Genomic DNA, 13,732 nt, shown 5'->3' on the forward strand with positions numbered 1-13,732 from the left:
CTCTGCCTCAAGCTTCTTTCACATTCTTACTTTGTTTACTTCCTATTAATGACTTCTAGAATTACTTTACTGAGATAAAGCCCTTCTGAGGTGAGATTTCTCATATTTTCTCTTGGAAACAAGAATTTTTCTCTTTATCCCTTTTATTTTCTTCTCTTCTTTTCTTCAGTGCCATTCTCTTCTACTTAGTTTCTTTGTCTTATTTTCTCCTGTTGATTTTTGGCTTCTTCCTTATCAGTAACATTCTTGAGTCTTAAATTATGAGTTTCTCCTTCTACAGGAAATTAACTCTTTCCTCAATTTCCAGATGTGATCAAATAAGCCCCTTCCCTCAAAATACTGTCCCAATTCTCTCCCTTCTTCCCTCTGTCAAATTTTATTGACAAAAAAGTAATGGCTTAAAAAATACCTTAATTTTTTCTAATGTGCTTTGGTTTCCAAAGCTTTACTGGGCAGCCTACTCACTGGTCACATGACTCCTAGGTTTTAAATGCAGAGATCTCTTCCAGCTTCTGCAGTATTTGATATTACTTTCTTTTCCCTTTTAATAATTTCCTTCCTATGCTTTTTAGTCACTGCTTTTAAATTTTTTTCACTGTTCTGACTACTCTGTTCTTGTTTGCATAATACCCTTTAATTCCGCTCTGCTTTTTCTTGAAGCTTGGAATACTTTTTCTACCACCTAAATTTGTGCTGTTCAAAATGGGGACCACTAGCTGAATGTGCCTATTGAGCACTTGAAATATGGCAGTTCACACAGATGTTCTGTGAGTATAAAATACACAGATTTTCAAGATTTACAGTGAAAAAGAGAATATAGCCTGGACAGTGTGGCCCAGTTGGTTGGAGCATTGTCCCATACACGAAAGGTCACGAATTCGATTCTGGATTCTCTGTGAGGGCACGTGCGGGTTTAGTCCCAGGTCAGGGCACATATGAGAGGTATCCTATCGCTGTTTCTCTTACATCAATGTTTCTCCTTCTCCCTCTCTCAAATCAGTAAAACATATCCTTGGGTAAGGATTAAAAAAAGTAAGAGAAAAAGAGAATATTAAATATCTCACCAAAATTTTAATATTGATTACGTGTTGATAATATTTTTAATAAAGTGGTTTAAGTAAAAAATACTAAAATTTCACCTATGATACTTTACTTTTCAAATGTGGTTAGTATATTTGAGGTTCGAAACAATGTTGATTTAAATTTCATCTTTAAAAACTTACAGGTTAGTTTTCCATCTTATATACATTTCTCTTCTGAATTACAGTACTAGCCCTCTGGAACATTTATGTCCCATTCTCCCAATCTGATACTAAGCTTCTTCAGAGTCAGGGTAGTTCTTCATAGTTCTTTTCATACACACACGTGAATAAATGATGGCTAATATTATCACTTTATCAAAGAGGATACTTACAGTAGAGGATACCAATTGTGATGGGGTTTTTTTGTTGTTGTTTTCTTTTAATCCTCACCCAAGGATATTTTTCCATTGATTTTTATAGCGAGTAGAAGGGATGGGGAGACCGACAGAGAGAGAGAGAGAGAGAGAGAGAGAGCGAGAAACATAAATGTTGGTTGCCTCCAGCATGCTCCTTGAGCCTACAACCGAGGAATTGAACCCGGGACCCTTCAGTCCTCTGGCCAACGCTCTGTCCACTGATCCAAACCAGATGGGTCCAATTGTGATGTTTTTGCTTAATGCTATCGGCAATAGGAGAGGTTGATGTGAAGGGGAGGAGACATTACTTTGCTCTGAGATGTTAAAATCTGACATGTATTTTCCCCAAGTGTATCCAGCCACGCAGGCCACTGGGATAGTTCTGAACTGTTTATTCTGTTGTGATTTTACTGCCATCTGGCGTCAGGACCAGGAAACTGTAGCTCAGCGTTTCTTTTCTTTCTCCCCAGAGAAAGTAGGCAATCTTTTCTCTCAATATTGGCCTCCTCTTCTCCATCCCCAAAGTAAGTTAACAGTAAGAGCTCATTTTATTTCAGTGTATGAGACCTTTATTCTCCCCTTGGAGCACTCTTCCCTTGGCTGTCTTGATAACTTACCACTTTCCTTCATGTTTCTGTGACCATCTTTCATTTTCAGACTGCCCATTTCTCTCTCAGTGTGGTAGTTTTCTAGCCCCAAATTCTGGGCCTTCTACTCTTTTTATCCTTTGTTTTCATCCATATTCAAGGCTTGAATACTGCCTATCTACTGACAAATTTATTGTTATAACCAAAATCTCTTCGGGTCTTTGCATCAGTATCTCTAGTTGCCTACCAAGAGGTTTACATGAGGTTTCAAATTTAACATGTTCGAATCTAAGATGCCATCCCTACTTCTCATAGTTTTCTTTTCTCATTTCAATAATCCATCAATGCCAGAATTCTGGGAATCAGCTTAATATTTCCTGACACCCTTACTACATTTACCATGTGCCATTGAATCCACCAAGGTGTGTTCTTGTACATGTTAAATTTGTGACTCCTTTTTTGCTCTGCCGTATCTAAGCTGTTACTGTCTCTAGCCTGGACTGAGTAGGTTACCAGTTAGTTTCCCTGCATGCACTCTTGATTGTATTTCCATGTTTTATTTTTATTTTTTTAATATTAGCCTTTCTGACTAACCCAGGAGTCCTGTGGTGGGAGAGATTGCATGCATTTGGTTCACCATTAGGTCCCTAGCACCTGGTACAGTTCCTAAAACCTGTGTAATACCTGTACAGCCACTCTGGCTTTCACTGATGTTGATGTGACTTCTGTAGTTTTAGTGATTAAACTTGAATATATTAGAATTTCTTTATTTTAGTATTTTGTTCAAGTTCATTAATCATGAGTTTTTACTGTTTTCTGTGTTTTTTTTTTTTGCTTAGAGAAACTTAAGTGTAACTATAAAGGCAATATATTTTGGATACTAATCAGATAATGACAACAACCTACTTACATATTGGGGAGTGCCAGTCAATATGCTGAAATTATTTTTAGCATTGGAAATTTTATGCCATTGCTTTGTCTTTTAGCATTCTTCTGAAATTTAAAGTTCTTTAATTTTTAAAAAAATATATTTTTATTGATTTCAGAGAGGAAGGGAGTGGAAGAGAGAGAGAGACAGAAACATCAATGATGAGAATCAGTGATCGGCTGCCTCCTGCACGCCCCCGACTGGGGATCGAGCCCACAACCTGGGCATGTACCCTTCACCAGAATCGAACCTGGGACCCTTCAGTCTGCAGGCCGCCGCTCTATGCACTGAGCCAAACCAGCTAGGGCTAAAGTTTTTTAATTTTAATATGAAGGTACATTTGCTAAATCTTCAATTAAAACCGATCTGATTCCACATGTTCTTTTAAATAGAAGCTCAAGTCTTGATAGTTTAATAATTTTGATTTGCTTTATGGGTTTTTTTTATTATTTTTAATTGATTTCAGAGGAAGAAAGAGGTAGAAACATCAATGATGAGAGAGAATCATTGATCGGCTGCTTCTTGCATGCCCCACATTGGGGATGGAGCCCGCAACCTAGGCATGTGCCCTGACCTGGAATTGAACCGTAACCTCCTAGTTTATAGATTGACGCTCAACCACTGAGCCATGCTGGCTAAGCTGCTTTGTGTTTTAAAGATAGTTTTGATTTTATAAAATTTTGCTAGTTAGGCTTGCTTCCTACTTTGAATTAAGGATATTGCTTAATAAAGAAGTTTAATTTGTAAAAATAAAAGTGATTATAAAAAGTTGGTTTTTAGAGATAAGAATAGGAATTCAGAAAACAGTGATTTAATAAGCATATATCAGCGTTTCTCAGCCTTGTCATTATTAACATTTTTGGTCAGATAGTTTATTGTTGTGTATATGGGAGCTGTCCTGGGCATTGTAGGGTTTAGCATTATCCTTGCCCTCTACCCACCAGTGGTACCCCTTCTTCTCTAATTGTGATAACAGACATGTCTGTAGCAAAATTGTCCTGTGGGGGCAAAATCTCAACATTTGAAAATCAGTATATACTGTACTTAAAAGGCGATAATAGGCCATGGAGTACCTCACTTGGGAAGTCTTTGGCATCCTTTAGTTGTCTGAGAATATGACAGCTGGGTGGTATATTGCTAATGGCAAAAAGAAGTAGAAGCTATATGACTATTGGTTTCACATTTTAAAATTACTGTGCTTGCTTAGAATAAAGTAACTTTTACACTTACCAACTGGTTCTACCCCAAACTGTGAAAAAACGATGCATTCTAAAACATATTTCACTGATAAAGTTTCATTTTGTGGGCTGACTTCAGAAGTTAAGTGGTGGTAGAAAAGGGAACCAAGATTACAACTTGAAGAGTAGCTGGTATTCAGAGCTCTTGCCATTTGTGGATATGTGGGGTAAAGGATATAATTAACCTCTTTTCTTTTCAAAGGGACATGAGAGATGGCTTTAGAAGAAAAAGTTTCCACACTTCCCATTATGTGAGAGACCGGTCTCCTCATAAAAGAGAAAATCCGTTTTTAAGAGAATCACCTGTTGGCAGAAAGGATTCTCCACACAGCAGATCTGGCTCCAGTGTCAGTAGTAGAAGCTACTCTCCAGAAAGAAGCAAAACTTACTCTTTCCATCAGTCTCAACATAGAAGTATGTATTTTAAAAACTTTTCCTTTTTCTTTCACACTGATGAGAAAGTACTAAGACAGATTGCCTTTTAGGTGCTGTAAAAGGTATATTTTTTAACATTTTCTTTTTTAAAATTTCAAACTTATATGGACAAGAATGGCATTCTGTGCAATAATGTCATCCTGACTGAGTTGCTCAGTGTGTGTGGGAATAAATAAATGAAATCTTCCTGTATTATATTTCTAGACTCTACTACCTGCTCATTCACAAAAAATTTACTCTTGCCTTCTATATTCAAGGCACTGTGTTAGATAGAAAGATGTCTCTGTCACCAAGGAACTAGAATGTGTATATGTATTTTCCCCCAACTGATAACAACTTTATCAATTTGTAAATATAGCATATGTAAAATATAACTGGTACAAGAATCGATATGCCATAAATGAGCTAACGTAACATGGGCAGGTCAAGATAGGAGAGATTCTCGCTCTGGGGGTGGGAGAACATGACATTTGGGCTTACCTTTCATTTCAGATTTCTGTAAGTGTAGAAGTATCTACTAGGTATAAGGAATTATAAGTTGAGAAATCAGAAAAGTCTAGGATATTTTTCCTTTTTAACTCCTTTTCTATTATCTGTTTTTTTCAAATAATAACATTTTTAGTTTAACAGTCTGTGCCTCCTGGGTGTTAAGATTGATGGAAGTTCACTTCAGGTTATCAGAATGTCTCCATTGGAGCTGTTGCTGAATTCCTGTATTTAAGAAACATTTATCAATTGTTTACTATTTTCAGAACTAGATAGAGTGGGGCTTCCAAAAAAATTTTTTTTTTACTACATGTGTATGAATGGTCATGCACTTACATATGTCTGAGTGCTTAAAATGTTTTTAGAATAGTTCCAGGTAACTGAAAGCTTTATTCTGGAGTTCAGTGTTAACAGTCTGATATTTCCTTCCTCTCTCCCACCACCCTTCTTTCCCTCAAGGAGAAAAACTATCTCAAAGTTGTAATGTGTGCTCATATGCACAGCCAGAAATATCCAAAATTAGCCAGATACCTTCTAGGAACATAGTTTTTTTGTGTGTGTATGACTTAAATCCAAATCTATTAATGATTTGATTAAGAGGAGGAAAGTATCTTGGGAAACTGATTATGAAGCCTTTCAAACAAAACATGAGTAAAATGGAGGCTTGAAATTCTTACTTGACAGCTTATAAGAAAGCTGTTATTTATGATAGTTATTGGTGAATTAGCCTTATCTTTTTTATTTCATCTCTAAAACAGATCTCTAGGGAGGCATCTCTATCTGCTCTTGGCCTGGTTAGTTAGTGGCCAGAGCTCTAATATCTTGAGATGAAATGTGGAGCAGCCACCATCATGCTCTTGTCATAGGGTTTCCAATATACTTCTCTCATCCTTCAAGATCTAATGCCTTTAATATCTGGAGTGATGAGAGGATAACAAAGAATGGTGGGAGACTAAAGTATGCGATGGATTAAGTGAAATAGAGCATATGACTTTGTTAATACCATTATGTTTATTTTGTTAAGTCATTTAGCTTTGAAAGTAAACTGTAATCAAGAAAAAAAGTTTGTTCTGGGGAAACTCTCTTTACAAAGTACTTTGGTTGATTCCTTAATTATTTGGGCTGATCTTTTTTTGTGTGTTAATCCTCACCCAAGGATGTTTTTCCCATTGATTTTTAGAGAGAGTGGAAGGGAGAGAGAGAAAGAGAAAGAAACAGCAATGTGAGAGAGACACATCAATTGGCTGCCTCCTGCACGTGCCCCGACTGGGGCTGGGGATCAAACCTGCAACCCAGGTACATGCCCTTGACTTGGAATCAAACCCACAACCCTTCCATGTGGGGTCCGATGCTCTAACCAATGAGCATGCTGGCCATGGCTGGGCTGAACTATTAAATGTTTTTCTATACTCCTTTCATGTAAATGGTTTTCAGAATAGTTGCATAAGATCATCTTGCAAAAAGTCTTGTTTTGATCAGTAAATGGGAAAAGTAATTATTATTTTACATATTTATGATACCAACTTTTGCTTTAAATCTAATTGTAACAAATATTGATAGCACCTTACCTTGCTTTTCTTCAAAAAAAAGGACTGATAAACAGGGTCCTTCAATGATCAGTCATTTAAACTGGGCTAATTAGCAGTATTGGATTAGTTTAGTTTTCTAATGTAAAAAAATTTTGCCATAGATTTTATTTTTATTTTTAAATTACCTTAAATTCGATTTTTTTTTCATATATTTTTATTGATTTCAGAGAGGAAGGGAGAGGGAGAGAGAGAGAGAGAGAAACATCAATGATGAAAATCCTTAATCAGCTGCGTCCTGCACACTCCCTACTGGAGATCGAGCCCGCAACCTGGGCATGTGCCCTTGACTGAAATCAAACCTGGGACCCTTCAGTCCACAGGCTGCTGCTCTATCCACTGAGCTAAACCAGCTAGGGCTTGCCATAGATATAAAATGTTTGTATAAATAACAAGTAAAAATAATTTTGTTAATTTTACCATTTTGCTAATTCTCTAACTTTTACTTTTTGTTCATACTTTTAGAGTAATTTTACTTATTTTAGTAATTACTATTAGTTTGGCCATGGTAACCATTTTTTTTAATCAAAAATTGTTTTTCAATTACAGTTGACATTCAACATTATATTATTTTCAGGTGTACAGCACTGTGGTTAGAAATTTATATAACTTGTGAAGTAGACCGCCTGCTATAATTCTAGTGCCTACCTGGCACATGGTAACCATTTAAGGACTAATTATTCATAATTCTTCTGTGCATTTAATGTCTGTTATGTGCTTAATTATAAGCCACAGAATGATTTTCACTCCTTTTTCATTTCAACTAGTTATACGTGTGCACACGAACACACACATACACACATGCATTTGATTATATTTCTCTTACTTGGCTTTTTGGGTTAAGCCTATGGAACTTTGTTCTGCTTTAGACTGATTATTCTCCTAAATCAGTGTTTTTATCATGTTCTTCATGTATAAGACTTCTGCCTATAACTTAATTGCACTAATGTGGTCAAAGCTGTGACTACCATATTATTTTTCGTTCTTTTTTGTTATCCATATTTACATGCCACCAGTGTGGGTTGTCCTAGTTAACCTCATTTCCTTTTCCTTTGCTTATGAGACTGTTCTAGTTAAAATTGTTTTGTCACGTATACCTTGAATATTTTTTTAAAATATGTTTTTATTAACTTTTTAGAGCGAGAGAGGAGAAGGGAGAGGGATGGAGAGATAGAAACATCAATGAGAGAGAAACATCATGCTCCCGCAGCTCCCCTCCCTGGGGATCGAGCCTGCAACCTGGACATGTGCCCTGACCACTGGAATCGAACCATGACCTCTTGGTTCCTAGATTGACGCTCAACCACTGAGCCACACCGGTGGGGCTTGAATATTTTTACTTGAAGTTTATTTTTATTCTAATTAACCAAACATCTCCCCATTTGTCAGCTCTCTTGGATATTTACTTTCCTATTTGACTTCCCCTTTTCAAATGAATCCTATTGTTTTCCTAGCTCAACTATTATTTATCTTTTGTTTAGGATTGTGGCATTAGTAATGCACCAGAGATCACTAATATCCATTCTTTGTTAAAGTACATCCTGTGATGTTTAATGTATCACAATCTAGCCTTTCCATCTTTGTATAGCTCACTTTAATAAAACAATTAAAATATTTTCCTGTAACATGTACATAATGCTATTTATCTTAAACCCAAAAAGATAATATATTTTTTATATTATAACCATTTATGTATTTGAAGAGTCCCATCATAATCTTCTCAATTTTTGTTTTTCAGGTATAAATATATTTAGTTCATTCAGCTGTTCCTTTTATTTGGCAGATTTTTGGACCCTTTGCTTTGCTAAATTTTTTTCTGTTCCTTTCAAGTTGTGATGCCAGAAGTGAACTTTTATTTTGTCAACCACATTGCATTACTGACTCTTACTGAGACTGCAGACAATTGAAACCTAAACTATTTTTCTATATTTTATTCTTAAACAAAATGTTCTTCAGCTGTACTTTTTCCGGTGCAATTGTTTATGTGTAGTTAATGCATTAAAAAAATCTAGTTATGCTAAATTTCATCTAATTAATTTTGGCTTATGATTCTCTTCCATAGAGGCTTAAAAATCTCATTTAGTGATCCTATATATTAGCAGCAGATAAATAACTTTGTTTTATCTGCAAATGAAGTATGCATTATGTGCTTTATATTAACCAATAATAATTTTGTTGAGTAGCGTAAGGCCTAATATAGAAACTTTAGAGACCTCTCTGTGTGGACTTCAGCTATTTATCTGCATCATTTGCTGTTATTCAACCAGTTGTGATCCCCAATCTTGTCTTTCTTCCACTTGTGGATTTAATGGAAGACTTGGTACTTTGTCGAAATTCAAGTTACAAAGCATTTCCTCTGTCAAAACAATGGCATAAAAATTGCCTTGCCTTTTTTTTTTTTTTTTTTTTTAACATTAGGGGCTTTGTGGCTCCTGGGATGATTATGTCAGTGATTATAAACTGCCTCTTTGTTAATTAATTCTAAACATTTGCTATAGATTATAATGTCAACTTTACCAGTGATGCTCATATATGAATTAGGCAGTGTGACATTTTGGTTGAATTTTTAAAATATCATTATTCTGGAAGATTTGGAAGTTTATTGTTTTTGTTGATCTGTGTCTCTTTGTGTTTCTTTCTTTTTAAATCTTTATTGCTGCAAGTATTACATATGTCCCCCTTTCTCCCCATTGACTCCTTAGCCCGCCCCTGCCCCTGGCCTTTACCACACTATTGTCTGTGTCCATGGGTTATGCATATATGCATACAGGTTCTTTGGTTGAACATGTGTCTGTTTTTCTTTAATTCTGACTTTGGACCCACCCTCCCCTTACTTTCTTTTTTAATCCTCACCCGATGATATGCTTATGGATTTCTTTAGAGAGCGAGAGAAAAACATCAATGTGAGAGAGAAACATTGATTTGTTTCCTTCCTTGCATGCCCCAACCAGGACTTGAACCCACAACCTTTTGTTGTATGGGATGACGCTCTAATCAACTGAGCCATCCAGCCGGGGCTCCCCTTGTTTTTATTTTTAAATATATTTCTATTGATTTCAGAGAGGAAGGGAGAGGGAGAGAGAGATAGAAACATCAATGATGAGAAAGAATCATTGATCGGCTGCCTCCTGCATGCCCCCTACTGGGGATCAAGCTGGAAACCCAGGCATGTGCCCTCCCTGGGAATTGAACTTTGACCTCCTGGTTCATAGGCTGACACTCAACCACTGAGCCATACCGGCCAGGCTTCCCTTATTTCTTGATATCAGCAACCATTATTACAAATAGAAGATATTTTAAAGAAAGACTATTATTAATCTATGCTTAATACATTTTGAAAGCATATCTAAGATAACTGAAAATGTATAAGAATTAAAAAATACTATTTTAATTTGACTTTGGGTGGTGGGCACACAATGCAGTATACTGATCGTGTATCATAGAAATCTACACTTGAAACCTATATGGTCTTGTTGAACAATGTTACCCCAATAAATTTAATAAAAAAGAAAATGAAAAAAATACGATATTGAGAAGAGAATATTTGGAAGCTTAAGTCTGCCTTTATAAGGAAAGCTTTTCTGTGCAGGTTTAGATGGTAATGGGGATATAGAAATAAGGCTTTATCCTAAGATCTTGTATATTAGGCAGTAGGAAGGAAGGTTAAGTTCATTCTCTTAGCAGCTGAATATAGTGTTTCTTGGTTTGAAAGTCACTGTATTTATGATCAGTATTCATACAGTCTTTCATTTAGCAAAAATATATTTCAAATAAATGGTTAGCCAAGCAAGAAAGATCCAGTCTTTGCCCTCTGAGTTTATGATCTAGTGATGGAGACAAACAAGTCATTACATAGGAATAGACATTTTAAGTAAAATCTGAAGGGTGGGTAGAAGTTGGTGGAAAGATGCAAGTGGTGAAGGCTTATGAGCTATCTCATGTGGAGTGCCTGAAATGTAATTTAGTCTCCTGGAAGATCTTGGACTGTTAACTGGTCCATGCTATTATTGTGCAGTGGAATTAGATACTATATATTCTTTTTGTTAGAAACTCTGTTGCTTACTCACAAGAGAGCTTTGTGAGTTTCCTGGGGAAATCCTAGGAGTATAACTATGGTTTTTCAAGCAACTGAATGACCATGGTTCTAAAAAGTAATTAGTTAATGACGTTTCCATATGTGTAGGCATTTATAGTATCTCTGTTTTAGGACTTAGTGTGCTCTGTCAATAGCAGATATTCGTAATGTACTGATGATATGTTTGATTGATGTTTTAAACAGTGAGCTCAAGTGGTTTTAGCTGATTATTAAAGAAGAGTTCTATTTAGAAGTGCACTTCCAAAGTATTCATAGTTAATATGCCTTTACTTCAACTTGCTGCATTTTTAACCTTCTGAAGATGATTACTTTAGGGAAACAGAAGTGATGCAAAGCTTTATCTACCCCTCAAGTTGTTGTTTTTATGGGGTTTCTCTCTCTCTCTCTCTCTTTTTATTTGAGTCTTTACCACAGAGCATTTTCTTCTGTCCCCTCTATTTTCTGTTTTGTATCCTTTTGAATAAATCAGTAGATCCTGCTCTTCCTAACCAAGAGCCCCAAATTTGTATGTCATCATTCATGATGGAGAAAATAAGTTATTTCCTTATCTTCTGTGTCAGCACCACATCTTCATTTGTTCATATCTTAATTTCTCTTTCAGAGCTTCAAGGGGAAGATGAATGACCTGTGCTACAACTTTTTTTGTTTCTTGAAAAGACTTTTTTCTTTTTATTGAATTTATTGGGGTGACACTGGTTAACAAAATTATACAGGTTTCAGGTACACAATTCCACAACATCATTTGTACACTGTATTGTGTGTTCACCACCCCAAGTCAAGTCTCCTTTCATCACCATTTATGCCCCCGATACCCTCCTTAAACTACCCCCACCCTTCTCTCCCTAGCAGTCAACACACTGTTGTCCATGTCTATGAGTTTTATTGAAAAGACTTTCATTCAAAAGTGTGTTTTGTTCCTATATGTCAGGCACTGTACCAAGAATTTAATAATATGCAAGACAGAATCCATAATTTTATTATCTTTAATGATGATTTTTTTTTCTAGTAGTGTCCTTTGTTCTTTCATGGATTATCAGTAACAACACTTAATTAGGATTGGATGAGTCTGGTTAGGTTTGTCATGGCTTTCATCAGGACAACACATCAGAAAGAAAGCATATTTCTGAAAGATCTTATCAAATTTACAGCTATTATATTTAAAGAGTCATCAAATATTGTTTTATTAATATTTAAATCGGCTATTATTTCAGAGAGTCACCAAATGTTAACTTCGTATAGAACTTTTAAATGTTTGTTAGAATAATAATCTGCTTCTCTAGCTTTGATTTCATCTGCATGGGAATAACTTTATACCTGGTCTATGGAACCAGTATTTGAAATTCCTCTTCATTTTCTTCCTTCCTATTTATTCTTTCACTCACCAAAATATTGACTTGGATTTTGATTTCCTTACTTCCCTATTCAGAATTTTTCTTTCCTGGTTTCTTTCCTTTATCCTAATTTGGAACTTATTTTCTTTAGCAAGTCACAGCAAAGGCAAAAATGTGTTGAGCCTTTTTGTCCTGCTCTCAAGCAGGGAGTTAGTGCTGCTTACTAAGATCCTGTGTGAGATGAATTTGAGATAATAGATAATAGGTAAGGAGTAGCATCCTGTCAGAAATAAAGACGTGTGAATTTAAGAAGCAGATTTGAAAAATATGGGTATTTATAGTGTTGGTTGGAGCCACATAAGTATAGCAGAGCAAAAAGAATTGGGGTTAGGAACACTCACTTGGAGGAACAATAACCAATAAAGAAGAAAGAGAAAGGTGTAGATAGGAAGTATAAACACAAAAGTACAAAGGCAGGAAAACCAAATGGCAAAATATTAAAAAAAAACCAAACTTTTTTAGTTTTTATTATATGCTTGTTTTATTTTATTATATTTATTAATATGCTGTAGTAGAGGACAAGAAGAAAGACCCTTGGTTGTTTTTTGTTGTTGTTGTTTTTAGTTGATCTTTACAGACAATGGAAGGGAGAAGGAGAGAAAGAGAAACATCAATGTGATAGTGACACATATATTGGCAGCCTCATGCACACCCCCTATCTGTGATTGAGGTTGCAACCCAGGGAATTGAACCTGCAATCTTTCGGTGCACAGGATGACACCTGTCAGGACAAGACCCTTGGTTTTAATATAAACATATTCTTGGAAACTCTGGGATGAGGAGTTAAGCACAGTGGGGTTGTTTCTACTATTTTTTGTATTAAAATATACTCTAAAATTTAAAAAATTAAAACAACCACTTGATTTTTTTTTATTTTTTATGATTCTGCAATTTGAGCAAGGTTCAACTGGGTGGTTTTACTAGTCTGTTAAAATTTATTAAATAGTCCAAGCTTGTTTAGGGCAGCATGGCTAGAACTCTGTAGTTAAATGTGGTAATTCCTGTAGTGTCTCTGAAATTTGGAATTGAAATCAATAAACATAGCATGTATTAGTAAACTGACTCTATGGAGGGGAAAACTACCTGATTTGTGATATTTGCCGATATCCATGGAGTAAATACTACCACTGTGGCTGATTTCAGGCTACCCATGTGGAGTCATTAAACTTGCAGTTTGGAAGAGATGCAGACATTCCACTCTTACCAGCTAACACAAGCCAGCCTCAGACTCCAGACACTCCTGTAAAACATCCCTGTCCTAATTTCTTGATCTACAAAGAATTTGAGACAGGTTAACAAAATAAACACTTAATAAAATAGGGCTAAGAAAATGGGTGAAGGCTTTTATGGAAAAGGAAAATTAAATGAAAATAAAAATAAGAATAAAGTTAGTAATATCTACACTAATAAAAGAGAAACATGGTAATTGGCGTACCACCGCTACCCTTTTCATTGGCTAATCAGTGAGTATATGCAAATTAACTGTCAGCCAAGATGGCGGCCGGCAGCCAGGCACTGAAGCGAGCACGAGGCTTGCTTGCTGCAGA

General features: G+C 35.8%; 1 protein-coding gene across 4 annotated transcripts in view; it reads left to right on the forward strand.

Annotated features, from left to right (window-relative positions):
- Window positions 1-13,732, forward strand: part of PPHLN1 (periphilin 1) — a 99,344-nt gene that overhangs the window by 32,644 nt on the left and 52,968 nt on the right. For all 4 annotated transcript variants that reach the window (XM_005881694.2, XM_005881696.2, XM_005881693.2 and 1 more), the window contains one exon: window positions 4,394-4,605. In XM_005881694.2, the coding sequence (XP_005881756.2) occupies window positions 4,394-4,605 (212 nt within the window). The remainder of the gene's footprint in view (window positions 1-4,393; window positions 4,606-13,732) is intronic.

The sequence above is a fragment of the Myotis brandtii genome, unplaced genomic scaffold, assembly GCF_000412655.1.
Source record: "Myotis brandtii unplaced genomic scaffold, ASM41265v1 scaffold686, whole genome shotgun sequence".
Taxonomy (NCBI): domain Eukaryota; kingdom Metazoa; phylum Chordata; class Mammalia; order Chiroptera; family Vespertilionidae; genus Myotis; species Myotis brandtii.